Source organism: Passer montanus, unplaced genomic scaffold, assembly GCF_014805655.1.
Source record: "Passer montanus isolate IOZ18808 unplaced genomic scaffold, ASM1480565v1 scaffold74, whole genome shotgun sequence".
Taxonomy (NCBI): Eukaryota; Metazoa; Chordata; class Aves; order Passeriformes; family Passeridae; genus Passer; species Passer montanus.
This window is the reverse complement of record NW_024372592.1, coordinates 3,134,961-3,155,890: the sequence shown is the minus strand read 5'-3', so window position 1 is coordinate 3,155,890 and position 20,930 is coordinate 3,134,961. Positions and strand designations below refer to the sequence as shown.

The following is a 20,930-nucleotide window of genomic DNA, read 5'->3' as shown; positions in this document are numbered from 1 at the left end:
CAGATTCAGACGGTGTAACATCATCTGCTCTCCACTCCTGTGGGGAGGATGCTGCTGTTGCTGGTCAGCTACAAACTAAAAGCTGGGAAAAGGCATGACTGGAAGAGGAGAGATGTAAACTTGCACTGAAGACTAAGTCAGGCTTATAGCCTGTAGGTTTTTAATGTGCTTTCTTGCAAAAGGGAAAACATATTTTAAAAACAAAACAAAAAACAAACAGAAAAATCCCAGAAGAAAAGCCGAACCCCAACAAACAAGCTTACAAAGGGTGAATATCCCTGTAAGGATCTATCTAATCAAAAAGATAAGTTTATGTAGGGTGCAAGTTCAGGGTTTATTGTAACATAAATGTAGTGGTTTTTTCTGTCTGGAACTAAGTATGCTCATGTCACTGTATAGGAAGACTCCTATAGAAAGGAACAAGGGAACAGAATCAAGGCTGAATAAGCTCAATTAACATTAATATTTTATGTAATTGGGTAACGGAAATTTAATCTTTCTAACAACGTGTCACCCGACCAGACACGCAGCACAGTCCCTGCACCCAGCAGGAGGAGGTGGGTGGGAAGCTGTTCTGATACTCACATACATTTTGCCATTGAGTACAAATCCAAATCACCAACTTAAAACTCCCAGGATAATGTTAAATGGCACGACAGCAAGGGATTGCTCCAGGCTGTGTCATGGTGGGAACGTTTGGAGCTGGGACAGGGACAGGTGCAGCCATGTACAGGAGAGAGGCAGCGTGCAGAGTACGGCTGTGAGTATCTCAGTAACTGGAGTCCAGTGCTGCTCTGCAGCCTTTCAAGGTTGGGAACTGCAAACAGTCAAGCCCTGGTTGGGTTGGGGCCAAAAAGTGTCATTTTAAAGGAATTGATGTTGTTACTGTTAATGAAATGACACCCGCACACATGAATCTGCAGGCAAACCAACAAAATAAATAAATACAGTGCAGAACTTCCTTGCAGAGGGTTTTTCTCGCCGCGTTAGCTGGAGTGGAAATACTGCTGGAGTGTTGCTGTACGGGGTTGGCAAATATTTTTCTAAGTTTGGACTGGGAGCTTTCTTGCAAGCCGCCCACTCTCCTCGCTGGATCGGGTGGGCTGGAGCCAGCTGGCACCAGCCCAGGGAACCGGTGCACCAGGTCAAGCAGGAGATGCTGGGATCCAGCAGAGGTTGGAGCACATTGTTCAGCTCCTCTCCCCTTCTGCTTATTGTGCTCCTAGAACAGAACCTCCCTTTTTTGGGTGGTCAGCACACCAGGCTTGCAGCAGTCCCAGCCACACTGAGCTTGGCCTGTGTTGGTGGGGGGGTTTGCTGTTCTTTTAGCTGTCTGGTTTAGCTGCTATCTAAATGTGAACCTAAGTTTAGGCAACTGAATGATGCTGTTGAGTTGATAAAATTGTTCACATGCCTAGAAATTTAGGACACTTTCAAGTGCCTTGTTGAACCAGAGACGGCACACCTTGCATCCTGGACTTTTGGAGAATAGGTTTTTTTTTCTTCTAAAGTTTCCTTTGTACAGTTGCTTTTCCAAAAATAGGTTTATTTAGGGAAGTAGGAATATAAATTGAGTAGAGGATACCAGGCATTATTTTATTAAGTATTCTATAAAGGAAGGTTGATTCATCAGTTTCTAGATCTTACTTACGACATTTACCTAGGATATTTGATTTTTCTATTACCAGTAAGGAAACCAGAAGCTTCTTTCTTCAGAAAAGGCAATGAACACTTCCTTATTACTCATGAAGTGTAATGTATGCTTTAACAAGCAAAACAGCTACTATCTGCCCAAAACACATCTATTCATTGTGCAATCAGCAGTTTCATATGTAAAATTAATACTTAAATGGTGCCAGACATATTAAGTATGTAACTTTTATTATTTAAATGACCTGAATTTATTTGGCACAGTCACATTTTTCTGGTATATATTTTCATTTTATTTTTAGAATCTACATTTTTAAGACGTCCAGCAATTCAGCTATCTGCAGTTACACACATATTAGCTACTGTTTAATTTATTCCTCTGTAATCCAGTATTACTAAATTCTGTGGAATAAGGAACTAATCCTATTCATTAAAATCAATAGATGCAGTACTGTTCTGCATGTGTGTGGTGTGGTGCTTTCTGTGCTTTTTTTTTTTTTTTGTAGGATCTGTCCTTCAGCATACAGCAAACTGATACATAAAGGTTCTGATCCTTTGGGCTTTACTCAGGGAAAATATCCACTGATGTCAATGCCTGAATAGGATCAGTCTCTTAAAAGGACAGTTTATTTGAAATTGCTGTAGCTATTATTATTTCCTTCTGGCAAAAAAATAATCTTACTCATCAAAGCCTTAGAAACAACATCAGGAAAGCCAAGTTCAGCAGGTCTTTCAGGCATGAGAGCTGTCAGCCATGGCTGTGTGAAGGCATAGCCTGGTACATCCCAACCACCATTCAGCCATCCCTTTTCTTTCTTGTTGTTATTTATTTATTTATTTATTTGCTCCAACTCTTATTGGCATCTAAAACCACTAATTGCTACCCATTACTGTTTTTGCTAATTTACAGTGATAACTGTGGCTCTGTTTTCATTAGGAGATGAAAGCCGGGAAATTAAAAAACAAATTACAGGGATGAGAAGATTACTGAATGACAGCACTGGAAGAATCTATCAACGAGTTGGCAAAGAAGGAGAAAAACTGAAGGAGGAGCCCCAAGATTTAGACTTAGCCTGGGCCCAGCGCCTGAATCCCCCTGCGGAGTCCCAGGCGAGCCTTCATCCGTCCCAGAGCGGAGCATGGAATGAGTTATCACCCCAGGCCAGCCATTTTTCAGGGCAATACGGGACTCGGTCCAAAACATTCCAAAATCAGGCTCGAACTGTGGCATCCAATGGTATGACCTGTTAGACACTGAGAATGGTGCCTTTTTTTTCCCCCCTCCTTGTTCTCTGCTAAATATCTGCCTTTGTTGTGATGATTTGTTGTACCACTGCACTGAAAGCAGTTACAGTTCAGAGTCTACAAAATGAGCATATAGTTATCACTTCAGAAAGGTGTGAAAGTGGGCACTGTACATTCTGCTACCATCTGTCTTAGCCTTTAAAATGGTGTTAGGATAGAATTACTCAATGCCTTTACAAGCTTAATTTCTATACAGTACTTACTAAAACAGCTTTTGTCATTGTTATTAAATTCATGGCTAATTAAATGTCAACCTCTACCACTCCTCTTTGCTGTGAGTAATGTAGCACTGTTGTGACACCGCTTGTGGAGCAGGATTCTACTGCCTTTCATAAGGGGATGGCATCAGCCTTATAACAGTTCAGGCCACTGAACTGCAGGTACAAAAATTCCATCACAGCCTTAGGCTTTTATTCCAATGAGACTATTGGAGAAAAGAGATGATGGATTCTACCTATGAACGGCATGTTCTAGAGTGTGGCCAATCTAGTATTGGCAGAGAATTCTGCCCTGAAGTAGATGGCAGTGTGCCTTTAAAATTTTTCCTATGCCTTTTTCTTAGTAAGTCCCAGAGAATGGAAGTTTTGTTGCCAGATTAAAAAACTCTGTTATCAAAACCCCACCATAACAATCTTCTAAATATGGAAGGACCCAAAATTCATCACACATCTCCTTCTTTGTCCTCAGAGGCCCTGGGCACTGGCAGGGACAGTTCTCTGCATGCACAGAAGTGCCCAAGCCTGCATAGATTAGGTGCCTTGTTCCCAAATCCAGAAAGTAGGTGGAGCAGCACCTCTATCCCCTCAGGGGCCTGATTCAGCATGTGAGCTAAAATGCGTTGACAGGATTTGGCCCCATATGCAAGAAAATGTCAGCTTTGATTTTTTTGTATGTGGAGGAAGGATTCAGTTGACTTATGATCTCCTACAGGTTTGAAGTGGTCTATGGGATGTGGAAGGGTCAGGTTGAGCAACCTCTTGGGCTGTACAGGAGAAATGCCTGGGCTCCCAGCCCTTGGGGGAGCACCCCAGGAGACACCTCCCTTTGCAGCTGTCCTGCTGCTGAAAGGAATGCAATCTTTTGGGTTATTACATAAAGGAGGGTGTGGGCCCTCTCCTCTGGCTGCCTTTGAAAAGACAATCTGCATAGCAGTTGGGTTTGAGGTGTCTGCCTCTGATGGGGTGTTGTGATCCTGGCTGCTGCTTGTGCTCCAAAGCCTGGTCTCTAGGGAAGAAAAACTTCTGATGCATTTCTGAGCAGCGAGTAAGCCCTGAAACTGCTCCTCACCCAGGGCACAGCTCCTCTGGGCATTTTAACAGCCTGATTCCCCCCCCTCCCCCATCCCTTGCCTTGAGAGCCTGAGCATCAAACTCAGTATTTTAGATGTTATTCAGAGGATGGACAAAGTTCTTAAAAGCTGGGTGTAGAAATGCTGAACAGTACTTGAAGGGAGATATTACTCCCTCCTTGGTACTTACTGTGGTGTTTAAGTCACCAGAACAAAACTGCCAGACATAATGTTATTACCTGGGGCTGTCAGGCTTAGGTCATCACTGGGGATGTTCAGGCATCTCTAGTAGGTGATCTGAGTTCAGAAACTCTTTCTATCCACTGTGGATAGATACTCTATAAAAAATGAAGATGGGTGTTGTAGGCCATCTGAATTGCTCAAATTTGAATGTAATAGACACATCAAGTCCATCTCAGTGGTGTACTTATCTACAGACGGGGTAAGATGGTTCAAGGAGAGGCTGGAATGAATGTTTAATAGGTGCTGGTATAGAAAACATTCACGAGAAAGCTATTGACAGTGATGCCTGGAGAGGATACCTAGGACAGAAACGAGACAGAGTAAGAGAAATCAAGTAGGTATTTACTAAAAAGGCCTTCAAAAGATACACCTTGGGCAGTACAAGAGCCTGGCTGAGGATACACCCAAGGTGGACAATGGATCATGAGTTTTTCACACTTTCATAAGTTTGGTCCATTTACATATTGGGGTTAATTGTCCAATCACAGCTTCAGGTAATGAAATTACATTCTCCCAGTTTTGCTCCCCCCAGTTTGCTTTTGTTCATACTTTTTGGGGGCTGGAGCTGTGAGGGCTGGAAAAGGATTGTTTTGCCTTACTGAACTGTGAAGAGAACTTTCTAACACTCTATATGAATTTCAGAGTTATATACTAATGCAGTACAGAACCTGAAAAATGTGAGAGCTAAAACTTAAGGCATCAACAAAAATAAAAGAGGAACAGGGCAAGCCTAGACATCGCTGCAAAAGAAGGAAGAGTAGGAACATACATTAAAACCAAAGGGATTTATTCCAAACCAGATTTAAGGTGGTGGTTCCACAAGTCAGGGTGTTAGGTAGACATCTGTAACCCACTGTTTTTAGTGGAAGCCATCTGGGACTACAAACAATGAGCACCATGTCTGTCCTGTTATAGACAGTAAACTCACACTTGAGTTTCATTTCTTGTGTTCTGTACCAAATCCAGCAGTGATGCAGCAGCTGAATTGCTTTTGGGTTGCATCAAGATCATTTTCACTGGGTAGTTCTTGCATGCTTATAAACTGGTAACAATGTTAGTTACAGTGAGTGAATTCCCTCTTAGCAGATCCAGCTGGAAAAAACACTGTCCTGGGCTACTTACTGCTCAAATGGGGGAAGCAGCTCGTGTACTTGCCATCTCCTTCTCTCAGTCACACAGGCAGGTATCAAATTTGCCTGCTGGCCAGCTTCCAAAAGAGAGGGAGATGGTTCTTTAAAGACTCCTTCATAAAAATAAAAAGTCTGATCTCCTTTTAAAATTAAAAATTGATTTATAACAGTTGAAAAGGGTTGCTTTTGTCCTCTAAAAATGATAAAGATAGTGCTTAGAACAATGACTGAGAACACTCTACTAGATATTTCTTACAACACAATAACTGATCAGAGGAGGGAGGATAGAAAGAAAATAAAAAACCCTCATGAATATGTAAGGAGTTAGTAGAACCCTGCTTTGATTTAAAATATTGGTGGTCTCTTTTCCCATTCCTAGTACCTATGGTAGATTTACATGGGTAATTTCTATCAATGCTAATGGGGATTATAAAGTAAATCCCCTATGCCTCAATGGGAAAATAGACCCTGTGGTTTTCCATCAGGAGCCTGTCTGCCTGTGTGTTTTCATTAGGAACATGTTACATTGCAACAGGAAAGATGCACAGGTATTTACTGGTACAATTCGCTCAAGTTTTCATGTGCAATTCACCATGATGTAGAGCCTTTGTTAAGAAGGAAACAAAAGCCACCTACCCTGTTTCCCCCCAGAGTCTTTCAGATGTCATTTCTAGAAGAAAACACTTCCAGAAGCCCTCTAGAATATTGAATTCTGATCAAGAGAAAGGACAGGCTTCATCCCAAGGATCTTTTAGTCTAAAACAGCTGAGAAAGGACTGAGGGAAGGATGGTCTTACTTTGTATTAGTCTGTTAATGAAACTCTTCTAAATTCTGGGGCTCCCACTGTCTTACTGAAAGGTAAAGTTATGCTGGTGCTGAATTATAAGTTGTCTTGAAATTCATCTACTTAAAACATGTAGGTGAAGGGTATTGGTGGAGCCAAGTTGAGGGATTCTGATTAATCTGCTGCAAAGCTAAAGATAACATTTTTTTTTTACTCTGTACCTGTAACAATGGGCTAAACATTTTATGAACCATTGAAAAGGTAAAATCCCATCCATGCCCCAAGGAACTTCCAATGAATAGGCTGTGTACAAAGGAAGGGTGAGATCAAACTAGGCAGAGTCCTGCTGAGTCAGAAACCTTTTTGTTTGATTTTGAGATTCTCAGCCTGTTTTCCAAATAACTTTTTAGTATAAAAATCGTTTTACTTGCAGCTGAAACCTTTGAGAGATAAAGCCAGTGGTTCTATTGCATTTGCACTTGCTAGATTTGTAGGGATTTTGTTAACTACTCCATTTATCTTAATACAGTTTTAACAGATTTTATTCATGTATGATATTTTAAAATACCAAAATTTGTAATTGCAGTAGTGTGGAGTATCTAAATATCTGAGGAAACGAGGAGTGTGACACCCAGAAGATGTCAGCTGTCTTTAAGTGATGCATTAGTTTAGTTTTACAAGTAGCTCACCTTTGGAGTGTGGCCATGAGTTTGCTCAAGTCTGGTAGATGTTGCTTCAGGTCTGAAGGACTCTATGGAAGCAGGCAGAGAACAAGTGCCTGGTGGTGGCCAGATTTTCAGTTATTTCAAATGAGGATTGAAGTCAGGGGATCTGTGTGGGTCTGACATCAGGGATCTCTGATGAAGGAACACAACCCAAACCTGCAAAGGTATTAATAACCTGGTTTGGCCTCAGAGGAAAGCAGAAGTAATAACGAAAAACGTGGTGATTTGTAAGTGGAGATTAAATGAATTGCTTATGTTCACTTTAGCTAGATAATGATTAAAGGGCACCTGGTAAGTGTCAGGCTACAGAAGGAAAAGGGAAATACACTGGCTGAAGTCCACGTGTGACACCAAATGAGATTTTTTTGTTAGGTGCATTTGTACCTATCTTCATGAAATGGTCATCCCTCCTCCTGCAGTCTTGAGCAGTAAAATAGCCATCAGTTTAAATAACTGTAAGGACATTTGGAAAGGAAGGGAGGTGCCCATCTAGCCTCAGCTTCAACCAGATACTGTTAGGTGTTTTGTTGAAATTTGAAATTTTTTTGAAATTTTTGCAGCTAGGGATAGCTGTCTAGGGATACAGCTGTCTTAAGCTAAAGTGCAGGATACAACTATCCTGCGAAGTTTGAAATCCCTCAGCTGTTACAGGCTGTTCTAATTCAGAACAAAAAATGGAAGATTTCTGCAAAGTAAAGCACTAATAAAAGCACTGCTGAGGGCTAGAACTAGAACTATGTAAGTTCAGTTAAACACTAATAAGAATTACTATAGAAAAGCAATCTCTTAAACTACTGTATTAGTTTTCAAAGGGAAACTCTGGAAAGCCTATCTTGTAGGTCACAGTAGTGGAAAATACCATAGAAAACAATCCCACCCTAGCAAACAGAAGAGCAGATTTGAAAGCTTTCATCATCAGTGGTTCTTTTCTGTCCTGTTGTTGGGGTTTTTTTTTTCTCCAAGTAGGGTATTTTATTTTCATTCTCTCTTCTTCTCATGGTAAAGAATCACCTGTAAGATTCAAGCAGTTTAAAAATTCCTAGACCCTCATTTTATGTACAGTACAAACCTTTATTGCACAGACTGTCTTCATTCTTTGTAAGACTGTTCCAGGAGATGGGCTTTTTTATGTGTGTGTGATAAAATAAGTATGTTTGTAATGAGGTTTGGTGCTTTTGTTATTCAAGATGAACCAGCCTGACAATAGAAAGCCCTGCTGTGAGGAGTGCATTATACTCACACTCTGAGCAGTCTTCTCCAGCCCATGTAACATTGCATCCCAACTCAATATAATTGCACATATTAGTAATTGAGTAAAAACTTTCCTGTAAAAAGGAATCATCTTGAAAACTACTTCCTTTCATGCTTTTGATCTGATTTTACAATCTGACATATTGATCATAGTTTCAAACTCCTGCCAGTTGTTGTCTGGGTGATTTAGTGCGGCTTACATCTCACCCATTTCATTCCACTCTCTTTCAGGAGAAATTCCAATGGTGAATTCATCAGTTGGACCAAACTGCTGTATGTGTAATTGCCAGTCAACCCTGCAGGCGATTCTTCAAGAGCTCAAGACCATGAGAAAATTGATGCAGCTGCAAGCAGGTACAGTGACCAGTCCTGTGTGTGCATACCTGTGACAAGCATCGAGTTGAGGATGGCCCAGCTTGTTGCAGGGGTGTTGGATGAGATGGTCTTTGGAGGTCCCTTCCAAACCCAAACTGTTCTATGATACTGTGATCTTCCTGTTGGGGAATGGTCCAGGGGATTAAAGTTTGTGTGGGTATTTCCCACATGAGGGAAGGAACAATGAATCTGACTCTGTGTTCTCAGAAGGCTAATTTATTATTTTATGATACTATATTATATTAAAAATACTAAACTATACTATACTAAGGAATACAGAAAGGATACTTACAGAATGCTAAAAAGATAATAAAGAAACTTGTGACTCCTTCAGAGCCTCGACACAGCTTGGCACTGATTGGCCATTTAGTCAAAACAATTCACATGAACCCAAGGAAACAACCCCCTGTTGGTAAACAATATCCAAACACATTCCATAGCAGCAAAACACAGGAGAAGCAAATCAGATAATTGTTGTTTTCCTTTTTCTCTGAGGCTTCTCAGCTTCCCAAGACAGAAGGGATTTTTCAGAAAATAGGACTGTGACATTTGGCCACTCAGGAAAACCTGGATTGTTTCCTGCTCTCCTGACATACCAGTCAAAGTCAAATTTTCACAGGTTTCTTGGAAATGAAACTTCTGCTTTTCAGATTGTTACCTGAAACGTGGGATTTTATCTTGTAGCCTTTTAAGGCTAAATTGAAAATAAATTAAATTAATGTGATCAGATACGTAATGAGAGCTGAGTGGGCAGGTCAATATGCCATAACCATGTGCAGTTTGTTTTCACAGTGTATTGATTCAGGGGTGCCAAATGCAACCTCACCTGTGTTCTGCTTACCAGTTCACTAATCTTAGGGGTAAGAAAACTAAAATTTGGAGGTAGCTGAAAGTTACCAATTAGTTCCTCATTCAAACCTCTTTTAGCTCAGTGGTAGTCTCAGCTGAGCTAGCTGCTGCATGTTGTTGCCTGCACCCTTCCTCTGGCTGTGAAGTAGCAGCTTTCAGTATACCAGCAATAATTTGTTCACTGGGGGAAATTACTGAGTCTAGTTTTCTCCTAGGTTGGGAGCTGAAACAGAGCAGTGCAGAGCCAGAGGAGTAGTTGAGCCAGCAGGATAATGAGAACGTGGTAGGTAGAGTTGTCATAGGCTGATGTGAAGCTGTAGGCTCTGTGCTGCCTAAAAATTAGTGTTAATACTAATGAGGAGATAGAGATGTTGGAGATTTTGTCAGCTGACTTGCCCATCCAGCATGAGTGATGGGGACTGGAGCCATGGAAGCTTCTCTTGTGGAGAGGCTGGATAAGACCTCTGTAAGAAAAGGGAGTGTTGAGTAATTAACTGAAATATGGGTGGAGTGAAGGGCTGACTAAACTCCTTGTCTCCACGGTGTATAATGTTTGAGTGAGTGATGGGAACGACCAGACAGGTTTTGTAATATCAGTTGACACACATAAAAATGCTTTTCTAGAAGTCATCAGTTTACAAAGAAGAACACAAAAGCCCAGTTTTACAATTTTTGCTGGTACATGGGATTTTTTTATGCAGTCACACCAATTTATTTCATTGAAATCACATGGGTGATTGAAAAATGGCTTGTGAGTGAGAGTTAGAAAACTGGGGTCTATGCCAAAAGAGCTGACTCCTCAGTAGCAGAACATTTCTTATTTATTATATATCTACAGAGTAAGTACCTTTGTTAATTCGTGAATCTTTTGATTCACTTGGAATACTTAATATTTTCTGAATTTACAGTTTTGCAGAGAAAGAAATCATTTGGCATTTTTGTTGCTAAAAGAAAAAAAAACTAAAATTCAAACCTGTAAGTGAAAGTGTAATGACTAATTTTAGTATTCAAACACCCTACTGTCTTAATTATAAACTACACATCACAGTCTTGTAAATCCTTGCCAGAAATGAAATATTCCAGAAATATTTTAATAAACAATAGTCTGAGGTTTGTTTTCTTCCTGAAGCTTTGTAGATGAGGACTTTTTGTAGCCTGCTCATCTTAATGAGTTTGATCTGCATGTAGAACACTTCTGGCTTTTTCTTTGTTTGTTTTGACCTTGATCTTAGTGATTTATCCACACACATAATGGTATCTTGATAGATACCTTCTGGGGGGGCTTGTTTGTATTGGTACAGGTTCAGGGTTGGTGCCTTAATTTATATAAATGATTGTGGATACCGGAAAATGCAAAATATTGATAAATGTAAAATATGGTTTCTTATATTTCAGAGGTAATACATGTCAGCTTTTGTGTATGAGCAAAACAAACTGATGGAACTTTGGGTTACTTCTTTTCCCTCAGAAATTAAACTATTGAATAGTGTTTTCACTCATTCTTGACATAATAGTACTTGAAATGTTCTTGCTGAGCTAATTAACTTGGAGACCACTGTCATAAAAATAACTGTAATTGCATTAGCACTTGTATTATCTTACTTTATCAGGAAGAGATCCTCAAAGAGTGAGATTCTCAGTCACTTAGAGGGTGCACAAATTAATCATCACTTAAGTGCTTCATGTCACCAGCCATCCAGTGGGCACTAGGAAAAAGAACTGTATATTCCTAATTTCCTTAAAATACTGTTCATCAGTATGGCTTGAAAAGCCTCACCACAGAGCTCACTGTCATTATCCCCATTGTACAGATTGGAAAATTATGCAAAGGTGATAAAACTTATTTGTTTCCCGTGCACCAGCAGCCCTGAAAATCACATCACTTATCTAGAAAATAAGTTCAGTGAGTCAGTAGTTTAATGGTGCATCTGTGTGGATATTCATGGGCTTTTGTCTGTAAAATTAATGCATTAATTTCTTTCATTCAGTTGGGACTCAAAACAGACAGCAGCCTCCTGTTCCTTTGATTTGTGCACAGAAGTCAACAATATCAAGAAAGAGAAATAAAAAGAGAAAACTGCCCCTCAAAGTTGTTGAAGCAGTTTCCACAAATAAGAAACCCAGCTCTCCAGAGAACGAGAAGAGACTGACAGCAAACACAGAACAACCAAGTCTGCAAGCAATTGAACCCCCCCTGAAGCCAGAGACCCCTGTTTCAGGGTTTGGAATTATCCTTGAATCAACTTCATCAGATGTAAGTTAAAATTTTAATATGCAGGATTGCAAGATTTTGAAATACTGACTCATTCAGGAGAATCAGTACTCAAGTGATATTGGTGCATCTTCCCACTTTTTGTTAGAATGAACAAGCAAATCTTGGGTAGGAGTGAATGGAGATGTTAGGGTTCGATGTGTGGTGTGCTCATTATGGGATTTTGGGTCTTTTTTTTCAATTTTCACAAAGATGAAGTTTTCGCTTGAGTTCAAGGCTCCTGTTCTTTGAGCTTTCAGTGGAAACTTGTTCTGCATCTCTCCCAATGCCAAGAGCCATGGTTGAGTTGTGGAGCCATGAAAAGTGCAAGGTGTGTAAAGCATTCACAGCCCCATCATTGCTGATGAGCCCATGTAGTCCACACATGGGTCCTTATCCTGCCAAGGAGTATTTAGGTGCTTTCCTGCTTTTCTGGTCCCCCTGACTTTGGGGGACTCCTCATCTCTAGAAAAATTCATATTGAGTCTTTGCTGAATTGGGTCATTTGGTCTTGATTGCTCTGTGTGCTGGAGTAGGGCCTCAGCACTGTTGATGATGTTAGTGTGACTAAAACGGCCAAAATTTGCCACTCTAAGAATATGCACTTTTCCCATAGAAAATTGCAGTAAGCATGTTTTCTTGATTCATGTACACACTGATAGAAATTCCATGTCTCTGGTGGATAATTGGCTTTGTTTAATGTCCAAATTGATGTCATCCAAACCAGTTCACCAACGAGTAAACTGTTCATTAATTCCTCTAATATATTTTTAATTTTGAGCAGGCTCTTTCCAATATTCTAAGTACTATGAGCTAGAAAAACATAATTAAATTCCGTATCAATAAGCGTAAATGAAAACAATGCAACAGATAATATTCTATCCTTCTGGAAGAGGGAACTAATAATAAAAAAGAGCAGTCAGGATAATTCAGTTACAGAGATGCAAGCCACACCACTAATTAGGTTGCAGTCTCATGCCACAGAGTCGGTGTAGTGATACAGAGTAACTAGTTTGATGCTTTTTTTCAGAGGGTTTCCTTTTGTAGTGCTGAGCTTCATAATGTTTGAGGTAAAGGTTTGGGGAGGACTGGTAATTTATCTCCAGTATGCAATTTGTGCTTATAATTTTTCTTTGCTTGTGGCACTCTTGTCAGCTTGAAACACGGTTTTGAAAACAGTTCTGTGCTTGCAATGAAATTTAATTTGGCTTTATGAATGTGTTTCATCACTGGACACGATTCTTTGTAGTTGCCAGTTTGACCTAAGGAAAAAAAGAGAAAACATTTGGCTCGTAAATCAGGTCTTCATCTGTCTTTCCATGCTTGAGCCTTTGCTTGCCACAACAGTTTTTTGACTAAATTTACGGAGCCAGAACCCCATGACACACAAATTGATTCTGTTTTGTCTTTGGATAGAAAACATTTGAGTTCTGAAAACAGATATGTTTAGTGCAAAAATAAAATGTGACCTTAAATATTTTGAGAAGACTTAAGAAAGTCACTTCTTTGAGAATGAATGGCAGCATTATCTTTTTCTACTTTTTTATAAGCATTTCTGCTGTTGTCACAACCAGCCTGAAAAAACCTGAAAGACATTTTACAAAGCACCATAAATTAATGTTCCCTTGAGAATTCCACAGGTTGTCTGTAGTGTGTGCTGTGTCATACATCACTACTGCTGCCACTGCTATTTTGCCAACATTTATTGAACTTAAAGAAGAATCCAAATTTAATGGCTATAAAATCAGGGATGCCAAAACCAGTGCAGTTAGTCCAGACTTGCTGAGATGAAATACTGCTACATACAGAGGTGGAAAATGTCTCAGTGAGACAAGCCCTCAATCTGGACCATGGATCAGAGAACCTGCTTTATAAATGCAATTATCTGATTACAACTCTTAGTTGAACTTGTGTTTGTTTTACAGTTGTAATATTTCATTTATATCCTAATCATTTTTAATCTCCACATTACAACCTACTAAAATATCTAGGATTAAATCTAATTCACTGTCAGTTTTAGCACAGCAAAAGCATTCAGGTCTTCTTTATTTTGTTGTTCACAAATAGTTTACCCTCCAGTTCCTCTTTGCCATGATCATTATCTATTAATAAGTGCTTTTTCTTTGAGAAATTACATTCAGAGTGATCATGAAGTTCAAATGGTTACTGATTGTCTTTGATTAAGAATAGCTAACTAGTAAAGAAAAGCAAGAATAAATCATAGTTTTGCCTCCAAACCATTTCACTGATAAACAAATTGATTGCTATATTAAGAATAAAACAATGACAACTATAATAATACTGACTCCTCCACAGTGGTACAATGGTAAGGTTTGAAATGTATTTTACAGCTGTATTGCAGGGTGGTTGGTGCACCTGCCAAAGTGTAATGCAGGTGTTCTAAGGTAAGACCAGGGAAGAGAAGGGGGAGGAGAGGAGAGAGAAGAGATAGACTCACTTGATTTTTCAATACAAATAGAGAAGATAATAGCAGGGCCTCATGATCCTTCTGGCTTTTTGGGTTTTAAGTAAGAGGTTCAGAAAAGGTACCACAGGAACAACTGGCTTTTGGTGAGGGTACCAGCAGCAGCTAGGCCAGCAGGACCAAGGCAGTGACTGTCCCTCTGTACTCAGCACTGGTGAGGCCTCACCTCAAATCCTGGTGTAATCCTGGTGTCAGTTTTGGGCTCCTCACAACAGAGACACTGAGGGTCTGGAGCATGTCCAGAGAAGAGCAATGGAGCTGGGATATTTATCCTGGAGAAAAGGACACTCAGGGATGACCTTATTACTTTCTGCAACGCCCTGAGAGGAGGGTATAGCCAGGTGGGTGTCCATCTCTTCTCCCAACTAACAAGTGATATGAGGAGATGGCCTCAAGTTGCACCACAGAAGGTTTACTTTGGATATTGGGAAAAATTTCTTCTCCAAAATGGTTGTCAAGCACTGGAACAGGCTGCCTGGGGAAGTGGTGGCAGTCACCATCCCTGGAGGCATTTAAAAGATATGTAAATGTGACACTTGGGGACATGGTTAAGTGGTGGGTTAATGGCTGGACTTAATAATCTTTAAGGCTTTTTCCAATCTAAATTTTTCTGTGGTTCTATAATTTCTCTGCCCTGGGTGTCTGGATCATTGAGGTCATCTTAGATGGCTATCACAAGACCAAAGACACAGAATAGGGCAGGTATTCTTCATCACCATATCAGCTGCGTTCTGGTTTTTGATTTGCATGAAGTAGAATTTTTCCCAAGTTGTGAAATTGGCCCTCATTTATTTACTCTTGAAAATCTTTTCTGTCATCAGAAGTTTAGAAGTAACATATTAAAAACCCACCTACACTGGAATATTGTCAAATGTCAGTAACTGATGGTTTTGCTGGATCCAGCTTTTTCAAAGTTCTTGAGACAAAAATCCAAATTTTCATCCAGAACAAGCTGAGGAACTACAAGCTTCTTGAAATTTTGTTGTTGTTGTTGTTGCTCTCTGCATATTTTAAGATTCTTCATCCTGGCTACCCAAATCATTGTAATCTTCAGTTTTATTGCTCAGTACACATCCATATCCCATGACAGTACATGCTTTGGGTATACTCTACTTGCTGCAACATTCTCCATGCTGCTTTTTAGAAATCCATGGGAAAAGAAGTACACAGTCAAATTGTTCTGAGTCTGGAAGCCCTTCTTCTGTCTAGACTGAAGATGTTTGCAGGTGATATGATGGGAGATGGCATTTGCTCTTGCTCTGTAAACTTCTCTGAAAATACATCATTATTGCTGAATATATTTCATGTAGGGGGAAAAAGGGGCAAATTCTTAGGAGCAAGGCTGTAATATTGGCTTATTTCCTCACATCATGATCACTGATTCTTTTACCTCCTTGCCAACTTCTAAACAGTATTATCAAAAGTTTAGTTTATTCCCAATGTGTGTTCTAGATATGTGATTATTCTGTGAAGAAGTCTTACCATAAGCATTGTATGGTACTCACAGAAGAAAATTCTGCAAATGGTGTTCATGTAATTTCTGATATGTACAGACAGGGGCAGCAGAAAGACTCTTGGTAAGGGGACTTCCTCAAAGGCTTTTGTCTATTTTGGCCCTCAGTGTACTTGAGAGAAAACTCTTGTGAAACACAGCATGATTTTCTTTTCTCTTCTTCCCTTCCATTTCACCTTGGCAGTCACCTAAATCCCTGTGATTCACCATTGAGGGTTTTTGTACTGAAATAAACTGCCTAACATCATCCTCTTCTAAACATGCATTTTGGGACTATGAAAAGGAGGGACAAATGGATGCTCAGCAAGTGCTGGCTCCAGGGGCAACCTCGAACTCATCATCTGCTTATACTCATGTGGGCCATATCTTCCCTCTTGGGAAGCCACACGGATTGGGCCAGTATCCCTGCATTTGTGCTTCTTGGAAGTGCCTGGCTGCCCCACAGCACACTCGTTCACAGCATTTGGCAGTGAAACAAGTCCATTAAATGGTTAGATAAATGTTCAAAAAGCATCGCTTTGGAGCGCTGCTCTGCCATGATCCTGTGCTTTGTCATTATTACCCAACATTGAAAGGTATCTCCTGGCTTTTTGTTAGCTGTATGCCTAGAAATGATGTCAGTAGTTGTTAACTTTTACAGACATTAGACAAGGAGTGTGATTGTTTGATTTGCCTTTTAAGGTGCTTATTCACTGATGGGGTTTGATTTCAATGAATTAGGCTGCTGTGGTCCTGAATAGCTGGGAAAAGATTCATGGTTTGATGAAGTGATTGTAAAGTCTCGCCAGATGCATGATTGAAGTTAAATAATGTCTTTGAATGCTCGTTTAATTAAAACATTTGTATTCTTTTGGTAGCCAGAAGTGCAACTTGCAGAAGGCTTTGATGTCTTCATGCCAAAATCACAGCTGGACTCTATACTATCAAACTACACTCGCTCAGGAAGTCTGCTCTTTAGGAAGCTGGTCTGTGCATTTTTTGATGACAAGACTTTGGCTAATTCTTTACCAAATGGCAAAAGGAAAAGAGGGCTCAATGACAACCGGAAAGGACTAGACCAAAATATTGTGGGTGCAATAAAAGGTAAGTTTTCTGCTTTCTTTCTTATGTGTAATTAGAACATATTCTCAGCTAAGGAGAGTGTAAGGGGATTAGAATTTCTGACGTGTGTTAGGTCTATTAAAATATGCAGTCTTATTTTTATTCCCTTTCATTCACTTGTTAAAAATAGCTTCTACGGGGACAGCTTGTGTTAATTTTAAGCCAGTGATCCTGGTTTCTGAAGTCAGGCTCTAAGGTTGGAAACTCAGTGTTCATGCAAGATAATTATTTTTTTCCCCCAGATATCAGAGATGCAAAGAAATCTTGAAAACATAATGACAGTGTAACTGATACACTTCAATCAAGGTTCTGAGTCTTGCACTGTATTTGACTGTGTCTGCTCTGTAAATTTTTCAGTAGTTGCTGGCTGGATTGGGGAGAAATAGAGGAAGATAATACTGGCATGAGATGAGTTTCATGCTCATAAGTACAGTGGTCCTTGTCTTGGGGGAGCAAGTTTCTTGGTGTGAGCACCTTTTGCTGGTTGATTTTTCCTAGCAGTCACTGCTGTCTAGCTTCCAGAAGAGCACATGTACCTTCAAACTCTGTGATGACAGCTTATAAAGGGCTGGTATTATTAGGCCAGAGCTTCTGAACTGAATTCTATTTTGAAACCTGATATTGTAGGGACAATACCCACATTATCAAAAGACAGGCCAAAAATAAGCTCTAAGAGTGAGCTTATTTTAGAGGCTGTGATTTGTTCTCAGGTACAGATTGCTAACTTAGACACAGGGCAATAAGAAGAGCTTCTGTGAGTCCATTGGCAGCAAAAGGAGGCAGGAAAATCTTCTGCAGCCACCTCTGTGCCAACTTTTGGACTTCTCTCCCCATGAAAGAAGGACATTGACAAACTGGCTTGAGTCCAGTGGAGGGACCACCAAGACTTAGGACTTCACCACTTCCCTGCTGCAGTATCAAATGAGGGCAGGCTGAGAGAACTGGAGAGAGGATGATTCAGGAGAAGCCCTACTGCTGTTCACAAGTACCTAATGGGATGATGTGGAGAAGTGGAGTCAGACTCTTCTCAGAGGCACAAGAGGCACTGAACACGTGGAAAAGTGCAATTTGATAAGAAGCATTTTCAGCATAAGGGTTGAGCAGTGCAGTAGGGGCTCAGAGGGGCTGCAGGACCTCCATCCCTGGAAATACTCAAAATGTGACTGGCCACACACAGTTATCTAGTTGGCCATACTTTGAGCAGCAGGCTGGGCATGGGGGCTTTCAGAGGACACTCAACTGTGCAGTTCTGCAGTAAAGTGTATGCTGTGCCTATGTCATAGTCCTAATATATCTTACAGAGCAGCTGACAGACTTTCTTACAGTTATGTTTGTGTTTACATTTAAATCACAAACACTGTTTTGCACCACAGTAAAGTGTATGCTGTGCCTATGTCATAGTTCTGATATATCTTACAGAGCAGGTGACAGACTTTCTTACAGTTATGTTTGTTTAGATTTAAATCACAAACACTGTTTTGCACCTTCTTTTCTTGAGCTCAGTAGTCTGCAAAAATCTGAATTCCCTCTATCTGTATCTCATTGTTTCTTAAAAGCTTTAATAAATAAGTTAAATGAAAGAAAGAGGAGTTCAAAATTACTTCAAAAAAAGGCACTCTAATTTGAACAGCACTTGATAAAATAAATGTTTTACAGTAAATGCAACAGGACTACTAAAATAGCAGCTGGTACACACTGCAGAGAGCAGTGTTTCTCAGTAGCTAAGATTGTACTAGTGGAGCAAATTCTGAGGCTTGGCTTAACCTCTTCCCTTGAGTTTAAGAGAAGAAAGGAGGGACTTGTAGTTCCAACAGAAAAGTTTAATCTGTGATGGTACTACTAGGTACCACTGCCATAACAGTGATCTTTATTGGTATTTACAGTATTGCCCAAATGCTAGTGCTTGATCCCTGATAGGGAAGCCTGTCCCTAAATCTGTGATGGAATAAGATGCCAAGGTCTGACGTCCTGTGGGTCTTCACTCAGTCTGGCTCCAATAGCACCCTTCTTCCCTCCAAGGAGCTGGGCTATAGACACTGTGGTTTCATTTATTCCAAGAAATAACTGAGCCAGTATGAAATCTCTACAAGAACAGCATCATGTTGTTTGCATTATTATCATTAGGACATTCTTCTACCACGTGCCCAGATATCCTTTAGTGGCACTTTTAGTCCTTTTCCATGACAGAGATACAAAAGGCTACATTAATGACAAAAATGGGCAGAGAATTTAAAGGAGGGACTGTTTGCTTGAAAATCACTCTTCCTGTCTGAAAACATTTTCACTGCTGTCCTTAAAAGTAATTTAATGCTTCTGCAACAGAATGATTAGCCAGGGAGCAATTCTCTCTTTTGACTTTGGGTATTCAGTGGCACTTGTATCAGTTGCAGTGTTTCTCCTGGGCAATCAGCTTCTCTTGTGAGTCTTGCACTCAGAACTGGGAGAGAAAAAAAAAGATGAAAAAATAAAACGAGTCAGAAGCACTTATTTTTCCTTTGGGTTGTTGACTAGAAATTCAGCTAGTAAAATCCTTCCCTGCAGAAATCAATGAGCTGTCTTCAGATACAAGTGTGATGTGTCCATCAGGGATCCATAGTGGGACCAGTACAGTTTAATATTTTCATCAATGACACAGGCACTGGTTTCTAGGGCACCCTCAGCAAGTTTGCACATGACATCAGCCTGAGTAGTGTGGTTGGTGACAGGAGGAAAGGGATGCCATCCAGGACCTTGGCAGGCTGGAAAATTGGGTCCATGTGAACCTCCTGATATTTAACAAGACCGAGTGCAAGGTCCTCCAACTGGGTTGGGGCAGTCCCTAGTATCAGCGGTTGGTGACAGGAGGAAAGGGATGCCATCCAGGACCTTGGCAGGCTGGAGGAGTTGGGTCCATGTGAACCTCCTGATGTTTAACAAGACCGAGTGCAAGGTCCTCCATCTGGGTTGGGGCAGTCCCCAGTATCAGCATAGACTGGTGGATGAAGGGACTGAGAGCAACCCTGCTCTCAGAGATGGACTTGGGGCTAGTGTTAGACAAAAATTAGATATGAGCCAGCAATGTCACAGCTCAGAAAGTCAGCTGTGTCCCAGCTGGCATCACAAGAACTGTGGGCATGATTCTGTGCCTCTGCTCCACTGTGGTGAGACCCCACCTGCAGTGCTGCAGACAGCTCTGGGGTCCCCAGCACAGGAAAGACAGGAACCTGTTGGAGCAATTCCAGAGGAGACCACCAGGATGGTCACAGGGCTGGAGCACCTCTCCTGTGAAGACCAGCTGAGAGATTTGAGGTAGTTCAGCCTGAAGAAGAGAAAGCTCTAGCAGACCTTATTGTGGCCTTTTAATATAATATAAATATATAATAATAATATAAAAGAGGCTTGTAAGAAAGATGAGGATGGATATTTTACCAGAACCTGTAGTGACAGGACAAAAGGGCAGTGGCTTTAAAATGAAAGAGGGTGCATTTAGTTGGACATTAAGAAGCCTTTTCTTTTTGGTGATGATGGTGACTATAGGAACAGTTTGACAGAGAAGCTGTGGGTGCTCCATCCCTGAAAGTGTTTAAGATCAGCTTGGACAGGGCACTGAGCAATCTGATGAAGTGCAAGATGTCCCTACTCATAGCAGTGGGGTTGGACTAGATGGTCTTTAAAGTCCCCTTTAAATTCAAACCAGTCAATATTTCTCTGGCAGAGGATTTGTTAATACCATACAGCTTGGGTGGACTGGAAAGGGCAGGTCCCAATTCTCCTGCCTCCTTGCTGCTGCATTCCCATTCCTTTTTGTCCACGTTGTTACTTGTCTAACCACACATTGAGCAGTTTTTAAGTAAGTAGGAGTTTCAAGTCATTCATCAGGTGTCCACTGTGTCAGATACCATATGGACTCAGAAGGGAAAGATTATTCCTACCTTCACAAAGATGATGATTGTTGCAAATCAAACACTGTGAATGTGTGGGGGTGTATTGACTTGAGTGG

General features: G+C 40.6%; 1 protein-coding gene across 2 annotated transcripts in view; it reads left to right on the top strand.

The window, feature by feature from the left end:
- Nucleotides 1-20,930, top strand: part of BEND7 (BEN domain containing 7) — a 48,364-nt gene that overhangs the window by 11,341 nt on the left and 16,093 nt on the right. Inside the window, exons 3-6 of one of the 2 annotated variants that reach the window (XM_039730856.1) lie at nt 2,588-2,887; nt 8,609-8,731; nt 11,590-11,855; nt 16,708-16,933. In XM_039730856.1, the coding sequence (XP_039586790.1) occupies nt 2,588-2,887; nt 8,609-8,731; nt 11,590-11,855; nt 16,708-16,933 (915 nt within the window). The remainder of the gene's footprint in view (nt 1-2,587; nt 2,888-8,608; nt 8,732-11,589; nt 11,856-16,707; nt 16,934-20,930) is intronic. The other variant, XM_039730857.1, reaches the window with a different exon arrangement.